At 57.0% G+C, this 24,840-nt stretch overlaps 1 protein-coding gene and 2 long non-coding RNA genes across 6 annotated transcripts in view; 2 read left to right on the top strand and 1 right to left on the bottom strand.

The window, feature by feature from the left end:
• Positions 1-52: 52 nt before the first annotated feature.
• Positions 53-5,376, top strand: LOC102012458. The gene is made up of 2 exons (XR_001234510.1): positions 53-3,958; positions 4,171-5,376. It is a non-coding gene; the product is annotated as an uncharacterized LOC102012458 (long non-coding RNA).
• An 8,621-nt stretch (positions 5,377-13,997) lies between these two features.
• LOC102011891 lies at positions 13,998-16,056 on the top strand. Its single transcript, XR_261353.2, has 3 exons — positions 13,998-15,100; positions 15,389-15,440; positions 16,005-16,056. It is a non-coding gene; the product is annotated as an uncharacterized LOC102011891 (long non-coding RNA).
• A 3,608-nt stretch (positions 16,057-19,664) lies between these two features.
• Tmcc1 (transmembrane and coiled-coil domain family 1) overlaps positions 19,665-24,840 on the bottom strand; it is a 137,419-nt gene continuing 132,243 nt past the window's right edge. For all 4 annotated transcript variants that reach the window (XM_013515450.1, XM_013515451.1, XM_013515452.1 and 1 more), the window contains one exon: positions 19,665-23,420. In XM_013515450.1, coding sequence (XP_013370904.1) covers positions 23,106-23,420 — 315 coding nt within the window. In that variant the 3' untranslated portion in view covers positions 19,665-23,105. The remainder of the gene's footprint in view (positions 23,421-24,840) is intronic.

The raw sequence follows: 24,840 nt of genomic DNA, 5'->3' as shown, positions 1-24,840 counted from the left end.
CCAGCCCGCCCCCAGGACTCCGGGCCCCGCCCCTCCCGCGCGTGTCCACCCTCCCCACGCCGCGCGCGGTCCCCTACCGTCTCCCCACCGCTTGCCCGTTACCCGCCAGAACTCGCCTGGCGCGATCCCTGTCCCCTTCCCGTCCCCTGCGCGGCCTGTCTCCACCCCTCGCTGCCCCCCTCCCCCCGACCCCAGCCCCTGCACGGCACCCCAAGGCCACCAGACGGGAACTCTAGGCCCTTCAGGACGGGTTTGCAGGGAGCTGGGCCCAGGGCTCGGGGGTCTGCTAGCGAGGACGCGTCTGGGTTCCCGGAGCTGCGCTCCGTGGGCACCGACCGGGCACTGCGCACGGACTGAGGGGACCCACGACGGGACAGGCGGTACCCGGACTCGCTCTCAAGTCGGGCTGTTGCTCCCCCAGCTCTCAGATGCAGCCACTGAGACCCAGGGGTAGAGGGCAGGGCCCCAGTGCATGGGGGCCTCGAAGCTCAGGCCCGTGCGCCCCGCCCTGCAGGAAGGAAGGGCAGGACTCTGCTGTGCCCAGCACCCGAGGCTGCTCGCAGGCACGGGCCGGAAACCGAGGCCCCCTCGCACACCCGGCCAGCCGGGGGGCGGGGTGGTGGTGGTGGTGGTGGTCCTGCGCCACGGTGCCACCTGTGCCCCTCCCCCGGCTCTGCGCCCCAGCTTCATCTCCTCCACTCTCTTCCCTCCTCCTCCTTCCTTCCTTCCTTCCTCTCCCTCCGATCCTGCAGCTCCCCCCACAGAGCCCTGAGGAAAATGCGCTCACCACAGCCATTGTCTGGCCCTGGACGATTTCCTGCCGCTAATCAAGACTGGGGCCTCCATGGGGTGTCCGGCTGGTTTGGACTCCAGAGTGGCCTCCTCGCACAGACTGCAGGGAGGAGGTGTTGTGTGACCACAGGCAGAGGTGTCCCTCTCTGAGCCTCAGTGTCCTTGCCTGTAAGGTGGGGACCATCCTGCCAGGCGTGGTGATGTATGCCTGTCATCCCAGCCTTCAGGAGGCTGAAGCAGGAGGATCACTTGAGTTCAAGGCCAGCCGGGATCACACAGCAAGACCTTCTCTCAAAGGAAAAATGCAAAAAAAAAAAAAGAGACCCATCCTAATGGCATTCTCACCCCTGGAAGGCCCCCTGTGACCCCTGGGAGCCATCCTAACAGAGCATGCAGGCCAAATGTCACAGGCACTTGGCAAGCCCTGGTCCACTGGAGGCCAAAGCCCAGGCCAGCAGCGCCACTGCATCCACACCCACCCAGCAGGGCCAGGGTCTTCGAGCCCTTTCCTGGGTGGAGGACAGAGAGGCGCTAGCAGGGGAGGAATAGAATGCAGACCTGGGGCTCCTGGTGGGGCAGGGCGCAGAGGAGGAGGGAGCCCACCCCAGGTCTTGGCCGTGCTGGGTGCCAGGGCACGCTCCCAAAGGGGTCTGAGGGCTGAGGGGAGGGTGTGTCACAGGTGCCAACTCCAGGCAGGCGAGCGCCTGTGGCTGTGGAAATGGGCTGTGGTGGTTACGTGTGTCACTGTCCCTCCTCTGTAGGAAGAGCTCACAGCCTGCTGTGGTGCCCGCTGCCTTCCACGCGCACAGTGACGGGGACTTCCTGAGAATCTGGCGCCGGGCACGGGGCCTCATGCAACACCAAGGTGACATCAGTGTGGGAGACGTCCCCGTCCAGTCTTGGGGTGGCGGGTGGGCCTTCCCCACACCCGTTCCCAGCCCTTCCCCTCCGTGCGCAGGCCACCCCAGTGTCTGGGCCGGGGAGGGGGAGGAGGTGGAAATGTTTTTCTTCTTCAACTGGAAAAACAACAGTGGGCGAGCTGGCCCGCGCCCTGTCCCCTTCCCGCCTTCCGCCCGCCGGCCCGCCGTTTCCCTGCAGGAAGCACTTCTGACATGCGGTTCCTCCCTGCGCCTCATGGGCAGGAAGGTGCTGAAGACAGTGCCAGGACCCGGCCAGCGGCTCCCTACTCACCTGGCCCTGCCCTTCGCCATGGCTCTGAGCCCTGGCAGTGAGCGAGGTGGCACCTGTCCGCGACCCCCCGTGTCTGTGATCTGGGGGGATGCCTGAAGTCACGGCGCACACTCATCACAGACGCTCCCCATGGGCCCCAGCTCCGCGGAGAGCCGGGTTCCTCCTCCCATGTCCTGGGCACCCCAGGTGCCAGAGCACCCTCCTGCCACCCCTGGGGTGCAGGAAATGGTTCTCATTCCTGGGTGCAAGCGGTGCCCTCTGACACTCGTGTCCTTGCCCTCTGTGGCTGGGGGACACACGCCCACGGCGGGCGCCTGGCCTCAGCCCCAGCCTTTGTGCTCTGTGCGGGGACAATGGGCGGCATTCTCAGACACCCCGTCATGGGCCGCTGTGCTGGGCCACAGCTCCACACTGAGGCCTCTGTCCAGCGCCACCGAGAGGGCTCCCGGCTCCACCCACGGCCCAGCCCTGAGACAGGACACAGGACAGGAGGGAGGCCTGGGGTGTATGGTCCTACTGTGTGCGCCACTTCCCGGCCAGGCTTTGTGAGAGAGCCAGGGCCACTGGCTGCTGGACGGGTAAACTGAGTCCTGGCCAGGTGGCACAGAGGCTGCAGACAGAATAAATGAAGGCAGCTGAGGCGCCTCGGCCCTTCTGGAGGCACCCAGGCCTGAGTGCCTGGCACACGTGAGTTTATTTAAACCTGCAGTAGCCCTCCCATGGTGACCTGATCCCCCCATTTATGAGCGGGGTTGGGGGGATGCTGGGGGGGCGTGATTTGCCCATACCCACCAGCTGGAGGTGGCAGAGCCCTGCTTTCCTTTGCCGCACCTGGGAGGGGACCCAGGGCCTGGCACTTGCTGGTAGGCGCTGACCCAGAAGGGTATCTGAGCCCTGGCCAGGCACATGTTCCCCCACATGCTCCATGAGCATTGGAGAAGCCTTTTCTCCCCTGATACCCCCAGGCAGCTGTGCAGACAGAGCTGCCGCCCTGTCAGGGCCCCCCTTGGTGACACCAGAAGGACCCACCTGGGCTCTGGGTCTGCAAAGGGAAAGGGAGGGCGAGGGCTGAGTGCTCACATGGGGCTCCCATGCATGGCCAGCAGGGCCCAGGTCTGCCTCAGTCTCCCTGGCCTGCTCCAGACGTGTTTCCTTCTTGTGTGTCTCCTGGGGCCCTGAGTGCTAGCTCTGACCTTGTGTGTCTCCTGGGGCCCTGAGTGCTAGCTCTGACCTTGCGTGGCCCAGCCCTGGTCTGGGAGTGCTCCGTGCTGAGGCGCGCGGCAGCTCAGCCTGGCTTCCCCTGGTGGAGCCCGTCTGCTGAGGAACTTGGAAGTGGTTCCTCAGGGACTTTTGGGTGACATCACTGCTCCTTACTCAAAAGCGGCCCTGCTGACCGCAGCCAGCTGTCCTGGGATGAGCCGCCATCCCCGGCCTGTACTTCCCCGTCCCTACTGAGAAGCTGCACCCAGAGGCCCAGGAGTCCCCCAGTCCTACCCCTGGCTGTGCCCTGGTGTCCCCCAGTCCCAACCCCTCAACCCTGGATACCCTCACTGCCCTGTGCCCCACCAGGGACAGTGGGTCTTGCAGTGGCTCCTTTGCCAGGTGTGACTCAAGCTGGGCCATGCAGGGGTTACCTGTGTCCCGTTACCGGCAGGGGCTCGATTCACCCAGGCTCACCAGGAAAATGCATGATGACGTGCTCTCTGCGCTCCAGGCCCCACCTATCATTCCCACTGGCTGGAGAGGGCATAGGCCTCTGCACGCAGGCTCCCTGCAGGGCAGTAGGTTGCCTGGTGGCATCTGCTGGTTGTGCCTGCAGTGCCCAGTGCAGGCGGTAGAGATGGGCACCTCTGCCTGGCACATGGCAGGGGCCAGGCCTATTGGCTCAGCTGGGGAAACCCGTCCATCTGGATAGAAGCTGCCAGCATGTGCGGAGTGGCCACCTGGACAAAAGGGACTGTGGCTTGGGCTGAGGGTGAGGCCCTGCCACATGGTGCTAGGTGGGGGCATCAGGGGGACCCGTGGGGGGCAGCACGTGCAGAGGGGTGGGGTCTCACGCCCAAGCCACTGGCCCTTGGCCTTCGCTCTCGCCAAGCTGGGGGAGATGGAGGCTGGGGACTCTCGGGGCCTGGGCAGATGCTCCAGGCCTTGCTCTGACTTCTGCTGTCCCTGCCTGCTTTTTTCAAGTGAAAGTTCCCTGCACCCCGGGCCTAGCCCAAATGGCTGTGTCCCCTGGGCAAGCAGCAGAGCCAGAGCTCCAGCCGGTATGTCCTGGTTTCTCGAATCCTCAGGTCCCCACCACCCAGGAGCCCGGACATCCTGTCCCTTCCCCCATCTGTCGTCCCTCCAGCCAGATGCCACTTCCCGAGGGGCCTTTCCTGTCCACTTTCTGCAAGCTCAGCCCCTGGAGCCAGCTTGGGTAAAACGGGAGATGCTCCCTCATCAGCTCTGTGTGCCTTGCAGTCTGGGAGCGCCGTGCAGCCCCTGCCTGGGGGCAATATCTGCAGTGTGATCTGTGATCGATGTCTGTGGAGGGCACAAGGCGCCCTGCCAGGCCCTCCACGCCCGCGCCCTGCCCCGCGAGGTGATGGTGGGGGTGGCCATGAGCGGCTCCCGAGCCTGCCCAGCCTCCCCCAGCACCAGCAGGAAGCGGTGCTCGCGAGGGGTGGTGGAGGTGACACCGCTGCAGGAAGGAGGCCAGGGTGGGGTGGGGACAGAGGCGGTGAGGGCAGCATCGTCGTCCTCCCCACTTGGGACCTGCAGTGGTCACCGTCACCCCCATGAGCAGAGGGGCGCTTGGGCCCACCACAGAGGCCAGGGCCAGCCCGGGTCACAGGGATTCCACAACTGCTGGGGCCATGAGCAGGTGCGCAAGTGTGGGTGGTGACTGGCAGCTGCAGGGTCCGGATGTCACCCTCGGGCCCAAACCCCTGCCCCACTGGCCAGGTGGAGCTCCCGGGAGGGGCGGGGCTGTTCTCCCACAGCCTGGGGTGGCTGGGTGGGCGGGGTGTACCCAGCCGGTCTGCACTGTGGGTGCGGGGGGGGGGGCAGATGGTGTGGGCGCTTCTGCTTCCCATGGGCTGGGCTGCACCTCCCCCGCAGCCTCACTTCCCCCTGTCTTGGCAGGGCACCACCTCCAGGGATGTGAGGCACATTCAGGAGAGGCAGTGGAACCCCCAGACACATGACCCCTGGATGGGGGTGGGCTTTGTATGAATTTTCTAGGTTTCCAAGAATTATTTGTGTTAAAAATAAATGGGAGCTCCGTGTGATGGTGCACCCCTGTGATCCCAGGACTTGGAGGCTGAGGCAAGAGGATCACTATGAGTTCAAGGCCAGACTGGGCTAAAACATGAGGCCGTATCTCAGAAAATAAACTTGGAGGAGAAGCTATGAGCGGGGGATGTGCTGTGTGGGGGGAGGCCAAGGCGTGGCAGCCACAGCCTGGACGGGTAGGGGCCCTGGGTCGTGGGGACATGGGCTGCAGCCTGTCACGTCCCTGAAGCCCAAAGCACAGACGGGGAGGGAAGCAGGGCAGGCACCCCGTCTGGTCACCCCAGACCCGTGTTACAGCTGCCGAGTGTGCCGGCGGAACGCCCCACCCACCGCTCCCTCAGGCTTTGCTTTGGCTCGTGCCTCAGTTTCCCTGGTTGTCGGGAGGCGTTGCTGAGGCACCATGTGATTGTCAGCTGCTGTCCGGTGAACGCTGGCCTTGGGGATGAGCTTGCGCCTGAGGTCGGGCAGGACGGGGGACACAAGGCCTGGGCGGCGGCCCTGCTGGCCCTCTCTGTCCTCGCCGGCCCTCGGCCACTCTGGGCTGGGCTCAGGACACCCGCATGGGGCCTGGACCTCCACACGCCGCAGTGCCCACCTCACGCTGCGCCGTGTGACTGGGGGGCCGGGCGGGGCTGCTGGGAGGTGGGGTACGGCCTGTGTGCAGGGGTCCCGCCTCACCCCCTAGGGATGCTCGCAGCAGCTCAGCCAGGCGGCCTCTGCTGCCTCAGGGAGAGGGACGCTGAGGCCCGGAGAGGCATACTGTGCCCAGGGTCGCATAGCAATGGGCTCCGGCCCAGGCCTCCCTCTGAGTCTGCCTACCCTCCGCTTGGCTTTCTCTCCAGCAGCCCCGCCCCAAATCACGACCCCTGGGTAGACGGAGGCCCCTGAGTCCTCTGTGGGTGTCGCTCTGGGGCCCGGCGCAGCCTCTCCCCAGGCAGGCCCGCGGGAGCGCCCTGGCGTGCAGACGCAGGGCAGTCATCTCCTCCTCCCCACCTCCCCTCATCATCCGCAGGCCGGAAGGAAGCCCAGGCAGGAGCCTGGCCCCCGCTCCCCGATGAAGAGAACCCGCTCAGAAGGAAGATAACATCAGTGCTGTTGTCCAGGCTCCAAATCCTGCCTCAAACACAAAGCCAAGCTCATTGCGGCCGGGGTTTCCTTGGCAAAACCTCGGCCTGTGGACGTTGGACAGGACGGGACAGTGGACCTAAGCAGACCCGCAGGGAGGGGAGGGGAGGGGTCGGTGCCCGTGGTGGAGAACCCCTATGTGCCCCACAGAGCCCAGCAGCTGCGGCCAGGGTTGCAGGGGCGGCCAGGGAGGATGGCAGGCAGCGTCCCCCGCACATCTGGCTACCGCTGTGCACGGCTCTCGAATTTCAACCCACCTCCCTCCTCTCCTCGGCAGGAAGTGTCCACTCCTGGATCCACCCCAGGGAGCAGACGAGGGGGACAGGAGGCTCAGAATGAGGGGAACAGGAAGTGGCCCATGGGCCTCGGCTGCCTGGCAGGAGGCTCCCAAGGCTTCCTGTCCCGCTCTGACCCCTGGGGTGCCTGGCCGGATGAGCACCCAGCACAGCGTCTGAGATCTGTGCCCAGGACCTGTGTCCAGGAGGGGGCTTGGGCGTGTGGCAGGGCTGCCGTGCTGCACTCACCACGGCCCCTGCACTGTGGCCCCTCGGGGAGCAGAGCACCTCACTGCCTGAGCTCCATCTGCCCTTGGGGCATAGGGTGGAATCCGATGGGTACTGAGCCCACGGGGCTGCGCTCGTAGCTCGAGGTGGCAGGACCTCGAGACTCCGGGACACAGGGGCCTGCAGGGCGAGGCCCTTCTCCACTCACTCTCTCCCCACTGACCCCAGTGGCTTCGCCAGCACTGAGGCCGGAAGCACTGACCCAGGCAGAATCAGGCACAAGATGTTTGTCCGGGCACCAGGAGCAGGAAGGAGGAAGGAAGAGGAAGGGCCGGAGTGGGCAGAGCTGTTCGCAGCCGCCCGCACCCTCGGCACCCACCTGCGGCACAGCGTGACATCAGGACAGTGGGGAGGCCGCCAACTGCAGGCTATTAGAGGGACACAGCCGCCTGATCCCGCAGCCCCTCTGCCTGCGGTGTGAGTGGCCAGCACCCTCCAACAGAGCCTGTTCTCTCTCCCCAGGGTACTGCCTCGTAGCACCCAGGTCTATGGGGCGCAGGGTGGGTAGTCTACAGTCCTAGCACTCTGGGAGGCTGAGGTAGGAGGGTTGCAAGTTTGAGCCCAGGCTGAGCAAGTTAGCACCTTGGCAAGACTTGTCAAATGAAAACAAAATAAAATAGGCTGTGATGTAGCTCGGGTGAAGACCTTGGGTCTCATGCCTGCATGGAACACACACAGGCCCTCCCCGGCTAAGGCGTCACCCGGGTGTCTTCATGCCCCACTGGGCAGCGTCTGGGGCCAGAGTGGCACACGGTGCGCAGGAAAGACCTGCAGAGGCCAAGGCACCCGGAGCTCAGCGCAGTGTCCTGATCTGCTCGCCATCTGCCTGGCATCAACCTCGTCAGCCTGTCTGAGGGGGAGGCTGGGCAGCCACACACATGGCGCCCAGGGGACCCAGCCCCCAGCTTCTGACCTGAGGCAGGGGAGGTGGAGGCAGGGCTGGGGAGGTGGCTATGACCCTGCCCTCCCTGTGATGTCCCTTCCTTTCAGGTCAGGGGTGGGGGGTCAACCCCTGTGACAGGGGCTAAGCAATCCCCAAACCGTGGTGGCCCTGGATCAGTCCATCCTCGACAAGATGCCCTCTGGAGGTGTCACCTCAGCGACTCGGTGCCTGGGGCTAGGGAGAGTGGTCCTGAGGTGCCCATCAACCAGACCACACCTACCAGGGCCACCAACCTGCAGCGGTTACTCGCACCCCTGCTGCTGGTCCCTTTGCCGTGAGGTCCTGGTGGCGGCCGGGAGGCAGATCTCCGCCTCTTCCCTAAGCTTCCCCTTGTCGCTCTCTGGCTGGGCGTGGTCACTTGTGAGCCCAGAGCAGGGCGCTGCCCTCCAACCCCAGCTGGGCCATGTGCACGTCTCAGTCTCATGTGTGCTCCTTGGCAGGAAGGGGAGCCTCGGGACACCAGGGACCGGGGCGCAGCGGGGGAGGCTCCAGAGTCCACACCAGACATGCGGGTGAGATAAAGGGGACGTGGCCAAGGCTGGCAGCTGTTCTGGAAAACCACTTCGTTTCTACTGCAGAAGTCAGACGTAGACTTAGGCAGCCCAGCACGTGACACCACGTGCCCTGCTGTGCTCGGCCACCCCTCCTGGGCCATGTCCTGCCTGTGGCCACTCATGGGACACCCGGGAAATGCAAAGTTCTGAGGATAGGAAACACGGCGGCCCAGGATGAGCTGGGCACTGGGCCTTGGAACTTCCCAGGAACTGGGAAAGTCCCATGTCCTCTGGGAACTTTATGGGGTGTGAGTGCAAAACAGTCCACCAGACTCCACATTTGAGAGCTGTGTGTAAAACACATGCATCCCAGCTGGGCATGGTGGCCCAGGCCTCTAATCCCAGCACTCTAGGAGGCTGAGGCAGGAGGATCCCAAGCTGGAGCCAAACCTGGGCAACTTCATGATTTAGCAAGACCCTGTCTTACAGCAAATAATAGTTTTTAAAAAGGGTCGGGGATGCAGCTCTGGGCAAAGGCCCTAGGTTCAAGTTCAAAACAAAACACAACACAACACCCAACTAGCCAAGCCGGGCCAGGCCTCAGGCAGTGGTGGGGAACACAGCTGGGTCATGGGGCTCCTGGCCTCTAGGACAGGCTGTGGGACCCAAGGAGGAGCGTCCCCTCCCCTGGTCCCAGGCCCTCTGCCTGGAACTCCCTTGTGGTGCGGATGCCCCTGGGGCCCTGGGGACACTGCTGCCTTCACAGGGTGCTCGAGGCTAGAGTGGGAACTTCGGGGGCTCAGGATGGAAGCTGTGGACTGAGAAGCTGCCTGGCCTCAGTTTACTCATGTGGAGGGCGGGGCCTTGGTATGAGTGCAGTTTTTGTTGAGGCCGCCAGGCGGCGACAGAGACCATGCTGTACCTGTCCGAGTCCATAAACCTGCAGTACCTCCTGTGGGGACAGGGGACTGGGTCAGGACGGCGCCCCAGCCCTGATCTGGCCCACGTCCTCACTGCTGTTGCTGAGGGAGAGGTGGTGTGCGCCACCCATCTGTTCCTCGTCACCTTATTATTCACATTCAGAGCTGAGACCCAATCAGGGCTCCCGCCACTCACTCCTCTTTACTGCAATTTTGAGACAGTCTCCGTATGTGGCCCAGGCTGTGCTCCACTTTGAGATCCTCCTGCCTCAGCTTCCCAAGTAGCTGGCATCACAGGTGCGTGCCTGGTGCCTGACATCCTTGTTTCTTTTTAACGTATTTATTTGGAGCCTAGGTGTCACTGTGCCCAGAAGAGACTCTAAGCGGTCCTCTTGCCTCAACTTCTGGAGTCACTGGGATCACGCGCCGCTGCGTCCTGCACCTTTTTAACTGTTTCTGTTGGGCCTGCAGTGCTGGGACGGAAGCCAGTCTGCTGGCAGGTGTTCACCACTGTGCTACACCCCAGTCCCTCCTCTAATTTTGTATTTCTATTTTCACCTTTGTTTTAGTTGCGGTTTATTCAGTAAGGTTTCAGTCTGACCAGGTGAGCAGGCATGGTGTTGCAGAGGATCCCGGAGCTGAGATGTCTGTCTGGGTCACAGTCACAGAGGGTGTCCCCTCTCCCTTCCCTCTGGGGATGTGTCCTGGGGCCCAGCCACCGCCCACTCACTGCGGTGTGACCCCCACCAGTCCCTTCAGTCTGGCTGTCACACAGCCGCAGCCCCTGTGTGAGTGAGGCGGGGTGGCCAGGGGACACAGCCGAGAGGACAGCACCTGGAGGAAGAGGGGGCCTGGGAAGTGGGGGCCGGGGCAGCAGCACAGGTGTGGAGCTGGCAGGGGCGTGGGGTGGTGACACAGTGCCAAGGCTGCAGCAGAGCCTGGGCCTGGGCTCATGGGGTCAGTGTGCAATACCTGCTCACCTTAGTAGGTGCATACCAGGCCGACTCTTGGACACATGTGAGACACGTGGTGAGCAGGGATGCGAGGGGGTGAGACCCGGAAGACGCTTCTCCACCCTGCCTGAGGCCCTTGCCTTCCTTGTCCAGCCTGCCTGGGCATCCCTGGAGTGCAGAGACCCCTTCCGCTGTCATGGTAGGGCCGGCAGGACCAGGCAATTTCTCCCATCCCCCTCCTCTCCTGGACACATGGCAACAGAGACAAGCGCATGTGTCCCCGAGGTCTGCAGAACCACTGCTTCTGCCTGGTGTGCTGTGGCCCCTGGATAGCAGGCCTGGTGGCTGGTGGGCGCTGGGGACAAGGGTGGCTCAGAGGAACCCAGTTTCCCCAGTGGGCTGAGCCACTGAAGGGCTGTGATTTCAGGCATAGTAGAAACAAGCACAGGTCTGGGTGCAGGGCGTGGGAGGGATTTTGGCACTGACTGGCCCTGCCCCTTCCTGTGTCGGTGGCTCTCCTCTGCTACCCTGTCTCTCGTGATGCTCTGTTTGCCACAGCTGGAAGTGAGCCAACCTGGTGGCTGTGGATGATGCCTCCGAGACTGGGAGCCAGAACAGCCCAGGCATTGTGGATGGTGATGAAGACTCAGCTGATGGGATCCGACAGGGACATGGCGGGATGGGGGATGGATGGACACATGGCTAAGCACGCAGGGCGCCTCCTAGATCTAAGCGGCAGCTTACCGTACATGTCCACCGCTGCACAGGTTCCTGAGGGCAAATGGCAAGCTAGCTGCAGCAATAGAGTCCACTCACTTATGATACCACAGGCCTTCAGGCACAGCTGCATCCAGGCTGGCCTGGCTTTTTCAGGACCCGGACTCCCTTCTCTATGTCTTGCCTTTGCCCCCTCCCTGGTGACTTCATGCCTCAGAGAATGTGGTCCTGGAGACTCTGGGTGCCACAAGGGCTCTGCAGGTAGTGACTCTAGGGAGAAGAGCCGCTCTGTCCCAGTTCAGCCGGCAGGAGTCCCAGAGCTGGCCCTGATGGCCCGATTCAGATCATGTCCACACTCGTTAGGGTCAGGAGCAAGGACAAAACTGTGAGCCAAAATAACCTTTCCTCTTTAAGTTGTCAGTGTCGGACATTGATAGGAAAGTGGCCATGACACACTGGTACTGAGGGGGCTGTTGCTGTGAGCCTACCTGGCAGTGTGGTTCAGAAGCCTTTGGATCTGGCTTGCAGGAAGAGTTTGGAAACATTTGGAGAGGCAGCTTGGAGAAGCCTTAGAATGCTGGAAGTACAGATTGGTGGTTGATTGAGGCTGGAGCTCAGAAGACGAGATGCTGATAGGAATTTGAATAGTGAAGGCCAGGCTCAGGAGGTTTCAACTGGGAATGAGGACTCCATTGGCAGTTGGACTATGTGTGTTACAGTCTGGCAAAAAACATGTCTGCATCTTGCCCATAGCCTAGACTGTGGAAGACTGAGATTAAGGTCAGTGGCCTGACATGGCCACTTGTATCTAGATGTCCCCCGCAAAGCCTCATGTGCTCATAGGTGGGGCTTTGTAGAGATGGCTGGATCTAGGGTGTGTGATACTGGCACTAAGGGTGATAACTAAATGGGTTTTCACAGGGCTCAGCTATCCAGACACTCAGGGGCAGACCTTGGTGTTATCCAAGCAGTGCTGATTTTATGGACATGTAGAATGCTAGAGTTGTGGGGTCAGGAAGGCTTCTACCCAGATTTCACAAGAAGGCCTGGGAGGCCAGGCAGTGTGCCCGAGAGGCAGTGTGTGAAGCTATGAGAGTGAAGCCAAAAGTGCAGTGGGGACCCAAGAATGTCAGAGATGCCAGGAACACAAAACTTCTGCTGAGGAGACTGCAAGCAGTGAGTGGATACAGCTGGAGAGGCTGTGAAGGCTGCAGTGGTGGGGCTGCCCAAGCCCTGTGGAGCTCACGTCTTACCATGTTTGCTCTGGGGGCTGGGCACAGAATGACAGGATTTAATGTTTTCCTGCTGGATTTCAGTCTTGTTGTGGTTTGATATTCCCCCTTTTGGAATTGTAATGTTTACCCTATGCCATTGAAGGTTGGAAGTGTTCAACTTTCTTTTTTATTTTTACAGGGGGTCACAGTTAAAAGTTTGCCTTGACTCTCAGAGGAGACTTTGGATTTGGACTTTTCACCTGTGCTGGAACTGTTAGGACTTTACAATTCTTAGAGATGGATGAAATGCATTCCTCATAATGAGATGGATATGAGGCTTTTGGGGGCCAAGGGTGGAGTGTTATGATTTGGATCTAAAATGCTCCCCAGAAACTTCCTGTGTGATCTGGACTGTGATTTGACCATGGAGGCACCCATGGATGTGCTCAAGGCTAAGTGTGCTGTTGGAGGGGTGTGATCTCAGAGGCTGTGTGCTTATCCCTGCCCCCTCCCTTCGCTCCCTCTCTGCTTCCTGGCTGCCATGGGCTGTGCACCCTCCCGGCACCATCCTGTTCCTGCCTTGGAGCCAGCTGACCATGGACTGAAACCGTGAGCCAAAACAAACCTCTCCTCCTGGACTCTGGGGGTGTCGGGTGTTTGTCCCGGCCATGGGAAAGCGGCTAACACAATATTGTTCTTTTCTGTTTCTACAGTGCTGGGCAGGAACCTGAACCACATCCTGGCTCTCCACTTGGCCCGCTCAAGCCGGGGCCCGTGGGTCAGTGCTGTGGGAACTGAGGGAGTGGGAAGGGAAGAGCTGTTTTCCTGAAGGATGCATTGTGTAAAACCACCCAGAAGCCAAAGCAGCGACTTTGTGAGTTCATGAGTTGATGGCAGGAGGGAGAGATTGGGGCAGGCATCACGGAGGGAGGCTGTACGTCTTTAAGAAGTTTGCCATGGAATTGCTATGTGACCCAGAACACTTCTAGGTGTTAGCCACAAGAATCGCAAGCAGGGACTCAAAGCAGCATAGTGTTCACTACAGCAACAGCAAGAGCAACAGCAGCAGATGAAGCAACCCAGTGTTTGTCCACCAGGGATGAACAAAACGTGCTGTCTCCACACAACAGTGCAATAGTATTTGGCCATCAAAAGGAAACCTGATGCATGCTACCATACAATGTGGAGGAGCCTCAGAAAATTTAGCTGTGTTGAAGAAGCCAGACACGAACAGCCACAGCATACAATTCATTTGTATGCAACATCTAAGAGAGGTGAAGCTACCAGACAGAAGGCATGTGGCGGCCCTAGGTGCTGGCTGGAGAAGGGGAGAGTGGGGCTTCCTGTGGGGTGATGAGAGCGCCTTCACACCAGGAAGGAGGCCGCTGTGCAGTACTGTGACTGTACCAGACACTGCTCAGTTATTTGTTCTAAAATGGCTAATTCATGTTATGTGAATTTCACCCTAAAAAAAAACCCCCAGCAACAACAAAAAAATCAAAAAGGACAAATATGTTAGGTAGGATGGACACCCCTATAATCCCAGCACTTGTGAGGCTAAGGCAAGAGGATCCTTAGTTCAAGGCTAGCCTGAGCTACATAGCGAGGCTCTGTTTTAAAACAAAACAAAACAAGACCAGGGCCAGCTGGGTGTGGTGGTACACGCCTGTAATCCCAGCACTCAGGAGGCTGAGGCAGGGGATCATTGCAGGTTCAAGGCCAGCCTGGGCTACACAGTGAACTCAAAGCCAGCCTGAACTGCATAGCAAGACCATGTCTCAAAACAACAACAACAACAAAAACCCCAAATGAAAAAAACAAACAAAAACAGGACCAGGGTTGTGGCTCAGTGTCAGAGCACCTGCCCAGCATGTGTGCCCTGAGTGTGATCCCCAGGGCCACAGGAAAAAGTACAAAGTAAAAGTCCAGGATCTGGGTTATTTGTAGTGTAGGGAAAAACAGTACCCCCCTTCTGTCTCGGGTCCAGGCCTCTGTGCTGACGACTACAGGGACACCCTGGTCAGGGTGACCTGGGGAGCTCCAGAGGCAGTGAATCCAGCCTGGGACGAGCTCTTCTGAGGAGAAGGAGAGGAATGAAGGGTTCTGAGCTGAGCGCAGAGGGAAGAGGTGTGACTTCCGGGACCCTGCCAGCTGCCCACAGGCCCAGCAAGGGGACTCTGCCTTTGCTGGAGCTGGGGACAAACCCAGCGCCCCAGGCAGGCTTTGGTATTGCTCTTCCTCCAAGCTGTGGGCCAGAGGTCAAGTGCAAACTTTCACGAATGACATCCTCTAGCTCTCTATGGGAAGGGCCTGTTGAAAACCTCCAGTACATTTAATATAAATACCTCAGGGGCCAAAAGGTGCTAAACTGAGGGGAGGGAGCCATGTGACTGGGCATTTCAAATGGACAGAAGTTGTGCTTTGATGCAGGAAGTTCTCGTATGTGTGCTTGAGGAATAAACTCCATGTTAAAATCATGCATTGCTTTATTTGGGAAGGCCGTGCGAGACAGTTTTAGTCTACTCGCGCCAGCTTCTCTCAGCGTACCGCAGGTCCGCGCTTCGAGTTGTCTCGGGCAGTGGAAACTGAAGGGCTGCAGCTGGCATCTGTCTTGCTTTGAACTACCGGAGACCTCGTGCCTTCGCCCACGTTCTGACTAGCCGAGGACCTCGAGTGTCCCCCGCAGGGCAGCCGGTCGGTGAGCGGCCCTTCCGCGCTCCGCCTCCTGCGCCGCGTTGCCGCGAGGGTTCCTTCAGCCTCGTTTTCTCCTGAGACTGCGCACTGTTGCACCTCAGAAGCAAAGTGCCCGCTGCCCACCCGGAAGGCACCCACCTCCGCCTTCCGCCAGGCCCGGGCCTGGCGCGGCCGGACTCAGGATTCAGCCAGAAGCGCCGCTGGGGCCTGGGCGTTCCGTGAGTGGGCACTGGGCACCGGGGCTCTGCGGCTGGGAGGGGCTCAGGTGACTGCAGCGGGACACAGAGGAGCAGAAGGCAGGTGGCTGCCTTCCCAAGCTCACATCATGTCTAAGGCACGCTTGCTGCTGCCTACGGCCTCGCACACCCAGGCAAGCGCCCTGCATCTCAGGTCCTGGGCAGCAGCTGTAGGAGGAGAGAGCTTTGGGGTCATACTCGGCCCCTTCCGGGCCCTGACTGCTGTACAGCAAGAAACCCAGACTCTCCTGCTTTTGTTTTCATCCGCAGAATGGAAATGGTGCCTCCTTCGCCCCAGGGCAGCTGGCGGGCCGGAAGTGAGGTGAGGACAGTGAACGCTGTACAGTTTTTGATTTTCTGTGGTACTGAGCCCAAAAGATAAATAACATTTTCTGAATGCTGAAAGCATTGGAAGACTAGAGGAACGAATAAATTTTATCAAGTGCTTTGCTCTGGGACTGACAGCATAGGATTGAGTAAGTAGCAGCTTTGAAGTGCTGAGCTGTCTCCTCAGCTATTCCTCCCTGCCTTTTATTTTCATCTGTTTAAAATTTTGAGATTTGATCCTGTTAAGTTGTCCAGGCTGGTCTGGAACTTGTGATCCTCCTGCCTCAGCCTCCCAAGTAGCTGAGGTTGCAGGTATGTGCCACCACACCTGGCAAGTTCCCTTTTAACGAGCACCTATTATATGCCACACATTGCTCCAGGATCCCTGACCTGGCTTAAAAACTGCAAGTAGAAACAGTATTTCCTCCTGTAATTCCAGCACTGGGGAGGCTGAGGCTGGAGGGTTGCCAGGAGTTCAAGGCCAGCCTAGGGTACATAAAAACAAGTTCAAGGCCAGCTTATACTACAGAGTGTGACCCTGTCTCAAAAAAAACCCTAGGTGTCCAGCCTTCATCTCCAGCACTGACAGCACCTTCAGAAAGAAAGAAAGAAAGAAAGAAAGAAAGAAAGAAAGAAAAAGAAAGAAAGAAGGAAAGAAAGAAAGAAAGAAAGGAAACCGTATTTTCCAGTGCAGTCATCATGCCTCCCTTTGTAAGTTTCTCTCCATGGCCAAGCGGTCTCTGGTGTCTCTCTGGCTGGTGTGTTCTCTGACATAGCTGAAGTTTTGGATCCCAACACCAACTTGAGAGCCGGGCTCGGCAAGGGTCAGCCTGGACGCAGCTCTGGGACTCGGCTGGGGAGATGAGAGGGTGACGCATCCTGCGGAGTGGGAGGGGTCCAGGTTTGTCCTGAGGGCGCCTCCAGGAATTAACGATGCTGACCGCAGGGGACGGTGGGCAGCGCTCACTGTCACCACCACAGGCCTTGCTGGACTGCTTCTTTCACCAAGTCCCCGTCACGTTCTGAGGCACAGTGCCTACTGCGAGTGCCCTTTTCCCGTGGCTGGCTGTATCTCTGAATCCAGTAATGACCAAGCTGAATTCTTCCAAAAGATAAATAACATTTTCTGAATGCTGAAAGCATTGGAAGCCTGGAGGACCGAATAAATTTTGTCAAGTGCTCTTGCTCCGGGATTTAAAGATTCTTCTGCCGAGGGGACCAGGGATTTTTGAATTAATTAATTAATTAATTTATTTATTTATATATTTATTTATTTATTTAAGAACTCTGAGTTTTCTACACAGTTTCTGGTTAGGAAAAAAATTGCAAAGCTCCCCACCTTACAGGATCAACAGGCAAAATACCAAACACCACCAAGGAGAGCATTTTTAAACCACCCCACTGATTTGCATGACACGAGAAAGAGGCTCTTGTTCCTTGGGAAAGGGCTGTACCATTATTATTACTGGTAGGCACAAAGCGGCCATCTTGCTATCCTGGCCTCTCGAACGGTCACGTGGTGCATAGGCTTGGCGCTTGCTCACAACCCCTCTGCAGCGCTGCGGGGGAGCCTGGAGCCTGGAGCCTGTGTGTTACATGCGCGCCCTCTCTGAGCGGCACCCCGAGGCCTCATGGCTCCCCCAGTTTCCCTGTGACAGCTTCCCATCTCCCTCCAGGCTTCCAGCCATGCTTAACCCCTTGGCCTTGTGGTTCTGTGGCTTTGCCAGCCCTGCTCCTGCCACCTGCAGGACCTCACCCATTCCCGCTGGTACTAAACCATTGCCTCTGGCTGGGGTGTGCCTCAGTGGTAGAGCACCTAGCTAGCAGGTACAAATCCCTTGCTCTGACTAAAAAAAGAATAAAAAGAAGCCACAACCCCACTGTCTCCCAGCCTGGACACCCTACTGCCTCCGTGGAGCCTCCCCCAGCTGCCTGCAGGTGTGCCCTACCTGTGCCAGTGTGACTTGGTTTCCTTGGCTTCGCACACCTCCATGGTGGTTGTATGGAGGTGCCGTCAGTGCTGGGGGTGAAGGTTGCACACCTCTGTCCCCACTCTTCCTCTTGTCTTAAGGGCCTGGCAGCGGGACACCCTGTGAGCACCAGCTTGAGTCCTGGGGCAGCAGGGTGGCTGCACTGGCAGAGGCCCTCGAGGGACGCTCCTCAGCCAGAAATGGCCCGGCTTAGCCTGGCACCGGAGCATAATCCTTTCCTTGCCTCTCTGCAACAGACCTGGTTTCTTTTCAAAAAGTTTTTATATGTTAAAAACCCCCACAAATGTGTTCTCAGAGACTCGTATTTTACAGAAGCCAAGCATGAAGTCCTGCTTCACTTCTGCTCCTCCCAGAGTCACACGGACAGTTAACGTCACACGGACAGTTGACGTCACACGGACAGTTGACGTCACACGGACAGTTGACGTCACACGGACAGTTGATGGTTCTTGGCACACTCGGTGATGACCCATTCTTCCACAACTGCCTTTTTAGAGCCGGGGCTCTAGCTCAGTGGCACAAGGGCCTGCCTGGCAAGCACAAGGTCCTGAGTTTGATTCCCAGTACCAAAAAAACCAACCAAACAAACAAAAAAACAAAAAACACCCAAACCCCCAAACAAGCAAAAAACACAAGTGCCTGTTCTCATTTCCTACGGGCTGCACCGGAAGCAAGGCATGCTTTGGAGTGCTTACTGGCCATTTATTTTTCTGTGACTATCTCTTCACAACCTTTTGTATTTTTCTACTGGCTCTTTTCTTACTGATTTCTGCTTAGTCACATACTGTGGATACTCACCTTTTGTTACGTACGTGGCATATACCTCTTTCCCACTGTAAAGCTTCCCTTTCCTAACTGTGGCTTTGGACAGTCGCACCTCAGCTTCCTTTCCTGCATGGCTGTGGAGCAGGAGCTGCTTAACTGCACGGTGCTGGGTGTAGTTAGGGATGTGGGGTTAAAGTCTGCCGTGTCCATGTGGCCTGGGGCGTTACAGAGGTACATCTGGGTCTTCGGGCTGAGGCGTACACTTCCTAGCTGGCCCTGCCCACCCCTCCTCCCCAGTCTGTTTTCCACAGCTTTTCAGGTTACCAGCCTTCCATCTCCCCGTTTTCAATACAACCTCCGCAATAAATCCCATCATCACGGCTGCTCTGTGCACCCCTTATGCACAGTGCAACTCCAGCATCCAGTGGTGCTCACGGTGCTGCCTGTGAAGCCCCTTAGGGCTGGGAAGCGCATCCCCTCGACGCCTGTACGCAGCATCCTGGCTCATCATGTCAAGAAGCTGAGGCACTCTTGCTCCCCCAACAATTTTTAAAGCTCTCACCTGTTGTGAGAGTCCCTGCTCTCGCCACACCTCTAGCGGGGCCAGGCTGTGACCGAGTTTGTAGGTGGGTGAGAGATGAGAGCGCGTGCGCCAGCTGGGCCTGCACCTGGCATTCTCATTGGGGCTGTGAAGGACGGAGGCATCAGGGCCCCTGTAGTTCCCATCACAGGCAAGTCTAGGGCTTCTGGTCTTGCAGAGGCCTCCCCAGGTTCATAGGAAGAGGTTCTGCTAGAAGTTACTATTCCTAGGGCCAGGCCTGGTGGCACACACCTGTAATCTCAGCTACTCAGGAGGCTGAAGCAGGAGAAAGGCAAGTCTGAGTCTGGCCTGGGCAGCTTAGTGAGACCACGTCTTGAAGTAAAAAAAATAAGATGGCTGGGATGTAGCTCAGTGGCAGAGCAGGTGTGTAGCATGTACAAGGCTGGGCTTCAAATCCAGCATCACTGATTGAAAAAAAAAAGTCAGTTTACTTCTTCAACATCGTAGGTATAATTAGGCTGGACAACAACGTTTTCATGTGTACATACAGTACCTTGGAGTGTTAAATGCTTAACCAGGTGTGTTCCTACCATCACAACAGTTTTAGAGGTCTTGGAAGGATGGACAGGCGTTACCGTGCCCACTCTGGGTCAGCAGATGCTGGTTTTGGGCAATGCTACTTGAGTGCTGCTCCCGAGAACTGCACAGGAGTCTAATGGAGCTGCAGGGGCGCCAACCTGGCATGTTGTTCCAGGGGCCCCGCTGCAGTTACAGCTTCCAGATACTGCATGTGCAGAAGCATGCGCACGCGCGCACACACACACTCATACTTTTTAATGTGCAAACTAGGGGAAAGTTTTCAGTTTGAAATACTTGCCACTGGACACTGAATGTACAAAAATAAGAAACCCGAGTCTGACCACCAGGTTAATAGCTGAGGTCTTTATTTCCATTTGTATGTACAGTAAAAGCGCTAATGACAACCGGCAGCAACCAGACAGAACATAAATTTAATTCTCTCTCAACAATTAGCAGCTTAAGGTCTATCAACTACAGTGTTAACGTTCACGCGTTCACAAGTGCCTTTACTCCCAATTCGTGCATGTGAGTTTTTATTCTTACACACTTGGATAAAACACACAGTCTAGTAGTCAGGCCCTACAGAGGGGTCCCCTAGCATACACAACACACAGAAATGTTAAAACTCTCAGGGCCGGTGATACAGCTCAGCGACACAGCGCCTGCCTGGCAAACACAAGGTCCTGAGTTCGATTCCTGGTACAAAAAAAAAAAAAAGACAAAACCACAAAAAACTCTCAGAGCCACACTCGAAATCCCAGGTTTCAGTGCAGGTGGTGTAGGAATGATGCTTTTGTCTATGCCAGTCGGTTTGTTGATCCTAACGTTGGTTTTGGTTCTGGATGTGTATTTCCCAAAGCTGAAGGGCAGCTCCCTGCGAGAACCCATGTGGAGGCCAGCATTCTGGCTGCACCATAGTGGAGCATGGCGTCAGACACAGAACCACAGGCTGTCACGACCTGCTGGGCATGGCCAGCGAGGAAGGCTCGATTCCCATGCTCCTCCTGGAGTAAATCTCACCCTGCAGGACAGGGGAGAGAAGACCTGCTCGAGACGTAGAAGGTTTCACCTCCATTTAGATGGTGAGGACCGGTGGAGCAGGAAGCCTTCCTTGCTGGTGAGGTGCACTGAGCGGCCCCCAGTTACTACACAGCCAGCGTCAAGGAATGCTTCATTTTCAGGGTGCACACTGTCTTTTTTTAAGAGAAGCATTAAGTGACAGGTTTCTACTCAGAATGGATACGGGACCATAGTGTGAAGTTATAAGGGGTCTGAACAGACAGGAGAATCCAAGAACAGCCACGATGCAGAGAAACTCAAAGGTAACCAGGCTGCGCAGTGGGAAGGATGGGCAGGCATAGGAACAGACACAGGGGTTTAGAGAGCATTAAAAACACAGACCACAGTTGGGCCTTGTGAATGATCAGGGGACAGGACAGTGAGAAAGCCACTCTGTGCCTGACCTGCACTGACATCCTTCCCAAGACAGTCTGAGCAGGAAGGGGAATCAGCCTGGCCCATCTGGTGCCGCTCTGGGAGGCTTTCTAGAGGTGAAACCTTCCTTTAAGAGCGATTGCCCTTAGGCTGTCACAGTGACTGCTGTCTAGTGCCTGCGAGGGAGCTCTGGGAAGCAGGAGCCTCAAAGGCTGTGTGCTGGGAAAACCAGGACTGTAGCTACAGCCTCTTTCCAACAGCCTGGTGGGGTTCTTCTCTACTCTGAGCATTAAGCTAGAGCAGAAACGGCTGGATTGACAGGGTCAGGGTTTCTCCTGACACTGCTGCTAAGGTCACTGCAATATCTTCAGGCAAATTCAACATGTTAAACACCAGGCTTGGGGACAATTTGGTTTTGGCATGAACACCTTTTGAAAAAGAGCAATCACACCCGTGGTCCCTGCTCTGGGTGCTGTGAGGTGATGGGCGAGGACTGGGGTACCTGAGTTAAGCGTCAACGTGGTTATGGGGACAACATGCCGGCTGAGAAGGCCAGCCTGCCACAGCACGAGGAGGCTGCAGCTGTCATGTCAGCTGTCCTTTCTGACAGGCAAGCCAGGGCCGGCCTCGTCCCCGAGCTGTCCCAGCATGGGCAACGGGCAAAGCGCGCTTGGCTTGGCGCTCTCTGCAGGCAAGGGTTTGCACCCCTGCGCCTTACATGGCTGCACACAACGAGGCTGTGAGGGAACAGCATTTGTGACTCCAGACTAAGGAAATAGGAAAGGACTAGTCAGGCTCTCTAGATAAGCTCTACACATTTAGATTCCACAAAGACAAAGGACCTGGCTATAGGGTGGGGACGGAGGCTCAGCTCATTTCCTACACTGCCTATAAAAAGTCTGCTGAGCAGAGCTAGGTTAGTAAGTCTCGATTAGAAGGAAGCTGGCAACACTTTACACTCACAATCTGGGTCCTTCTAACCTGCCGTTTCCTTTTCTGTTCTTCAGGAGAATCCCCCTCAGTTGATTCTCTTAGGCAAACAGAATAAAGCTTTGCAATTAATTAAGGGTGCTGGGGCCAGAATGCAGACAGAAGACTCCATGTCACTTTGGTTTCGGTAATTCGGGGTGCTAAACAATAAATTAAGGGCATATGAGGAATTACATACGACTCTCAGAACAGTCTCGACTTCTCCTAAAGACACGCCTAGCCCAAGGTCACCGGAGGAACAGTTACCTGGGCTGCACAGTTCCAGCCCTAACACGCTGGTCTGCGGAAAGAGCCCCTCCCTGAACACCCCTTGCTCTCCAAACAAGCCACGCCCAGGAGTGACTGTGGGGGCAGCGGGACACCAGAAAGCAGCAGCAGCCACAGGAGGAAGTGCAAGCTGCATCTTGAGCAAGGGGCTGCAGAGGGCAGTGTGGACAGCATGGCACTCCCTGAACTGTCCCGGACAGGAGGGGCAGCACACTTACATATCCACACATCTTCATTTAAAAACAGCACTTCTTTATTTCAAAGGAAAAATAAAAGACCTTCCCAACCCTTTCCAAAAAAACCCAATAATAATAATAACAATAATAAAAATCCTATTAGAAACCATAAGGAAGCACTGAGAGTTTGAGTATTACATTCTTCAAGTATGCGGTTCGGGTTTTTATTTTTAAGTTGGTAACTATACACATATAAAAAAAACCTTAAAAGTGTGGCCAAGGGATTTTGCTGAAAATGAAGGATTTGGAGGGCCACTTCACAACGCTGCAGGACTGTGCAGGGCCCCTCTGGGCACGGTGCTCTCACGGCTCCTGGCAGGCTCAGGGCCCGTGTTCACCAGCGCGCGTGTGTCCAGGGTTCGCACCAGCGGCCAAGTGGGGTGAGAAGCCAGGGAACGTATGTGTCCTTCACCCTGGATCCAAGCATTCAGACCTGGAATGTGGTCGGATTTCACAGTAGTCAGCCTGGGCGTGGAGTGGGCCCAGGCAGGGAGAGTGTGGTAACTGCTGTCCTGCCTGGTTCCGTGTCTCTTCAGGGGTCTGAGTGCAGTCCTTCAAGCCACGATTCTGAATGCCCTTCAGTGTGCCCAACTGTGGTTCATGTTAAAGGACTGTTTAAGATTTGCATCCCAAGGAAATCATGCTACATAAAAATGATCCAAGATTTTTGCCCAAAAAAACTTCTTGGATAAAATCTAAAAAATACTATTGCAATTGCGTCTCTTGAAGAAAAAAACATTATTCTAAATGTAAACAGATTCACTCAACTCTTCCGCTGCTGCAGGGGCTCCCGAGCAGGCCAGCCGCTGTCTTGCTCTCCATGTGCACCGTGGGCAGGAGCACCGTGCGCGGCAGCATCATCTGGGGGGCGAGAAGAACCGCTCCATGTAGCCGAAGAGGGCGTCCCAGTGCTTCCAGAGAAAGGCAACAAAAACCACGAGGAATAAAGTGCTGAACGTCCTGTTGCGCGTCTTCATGAGGGGGACCACACAGTTGGCCACTGTGGACACAAAGACCAGGAGCACGGCCATGACAGCCAGGAGGATGTTGATGAGCTTGCCCAGCAGGTTGCGCGCAGTGGCGTTCTCCAGCCCCTCCAGCTGCACCACCTGCTGCTGCTGCTGCTGTAGCTCCATCTTGGAGATGCGGGTCTGGCACGCCTCTAGCGCCTCCTGCAGGACAGAACAGGAGGGGTGGAATGCAATAGGGTGGGACAGGACAGGACAGGACAGGAGGTTAGGCCTGCTGCCCTACACACGCGCTGCCCACCAGCCCAGCTACGACTCCCCCAGGTGCGTATCACCTGCTTCTGAATCCTGGAACCTCCAGGAAGCTGGCGATACTAATTTATTTGGTCTAGCACATTTTAACAACAATACCTCAGGTATCTGACCTTTTTTCATCTAAAAATTGTTAATCTAAATTACCCAGGACACACATAGTTATTTAAAATAAACACAATTTTATGTGAAAATCCAGCCTGGTAAGTTCCTAGCCTTGCAACTAAGGACCTAGAGGGGTTAGGGACTGGCTTTTATTTCCCAGCTCCACAGCAACACTATTCTCTAGGAGCCCACCCACAAGTTACTTTTCCATTGCATAGCAGGTCTTGGAGCCTGCTCCAGGTCAATACCTGGAGATCCTCTGTCCTTTTATCCACTGCCCAGCATGCTGCAGACTGGGTGTGTCCCAGTGTTTCAGTCAGTTCCCTCCTGGGGACTTTAGGTTGTTTCCACCTTCTTCAACCTACAACTGCTGCTGTGGGTGTCTTCTGAGCATGCCTCCCTCCATACTCTGCCTTGTGTTTTCTAAGTCAGCCAGCACCTGACATCAGTGGGAAGGAATGACCTCCCTGATGAGGAAATCCTTCCCTTCGGTGGCTCTCACACAAGGGACCAAGCATCATGAGAGATGTGCTCCCCTCACAGCTAAGACTTTGGACCAGAGTTTACCCAAGGACCAGAGCCCGTGTCCCTAACTGTGTCCAGCAGTGCCTGGCCTTGGGTTTCAATCACCCTGCTTTCCCAGGGGTGAGGTAGTACAGGCAACATGGGCCTGCAGCCAGCTGCAGAGTAGGTGGCCTAGGTGCTCCTCTGTCCAGAACCAGGGAAGACCACCGGAAATGTCAACAGGATGCTAGGCCTGGAGAAGGTGCCCTTGGCAGCTGCTGGTGGCTCCGTTGAGCTTCTAGGCTGCTTCCCTTCTCTTGGACCAGGTTCTTTCAAGAGGCCCTTTGTAGGAAACCACTGAGCCCTGCTCCCTCAGTTGGACTTCTTGGTACAAACAAAAATTCCTGTTTCTCCATGGGATAAAACAGGCTGTTTGTCTAAAACAGTACTGCCAAACACGGTGATGTGCCTGCCTGAGAGGTGGATTTGGCAGCTAGGACAGAAGCCTCATCTCCTATGTAAGAGAAGAGGTGAGATGACTTAGGAGGGTCAGAGCAGCTCTGGAAACAGGAACCAGTGGATGGAACTCTCTGGTTTCCTGCAATTCTGACACAGCTGCCAGGCAGGTGAACCTCTCGAGAGCTGCACAGATGTCCAGAAAAGCGCCTCAGTCATGGAGAAGGCAGGTGTATCACAGCGAGCA

The sequence above is a fragment of the Chinchilla lanigera genome, unplaced genomic scaffold, assembly GCF_000276665.1.
Source record: "Chinchilla lanigera isolate Chin_1 unplaced genomic scaffold, ChiLan1.0 scaffold00028, whole genome shotgun sequence".
NCBI classification, from domain to species: Eukaryota; Metazoa; Chordata; class Mammalia; order Rodentia; family Chinchillidae; genus Chinchilla; species Chinchilla lanigera.
Note: the sequence above shows the minus strand (reverse complement) of the source record. Positions and strands in the feature narration are given on the sequence as shown.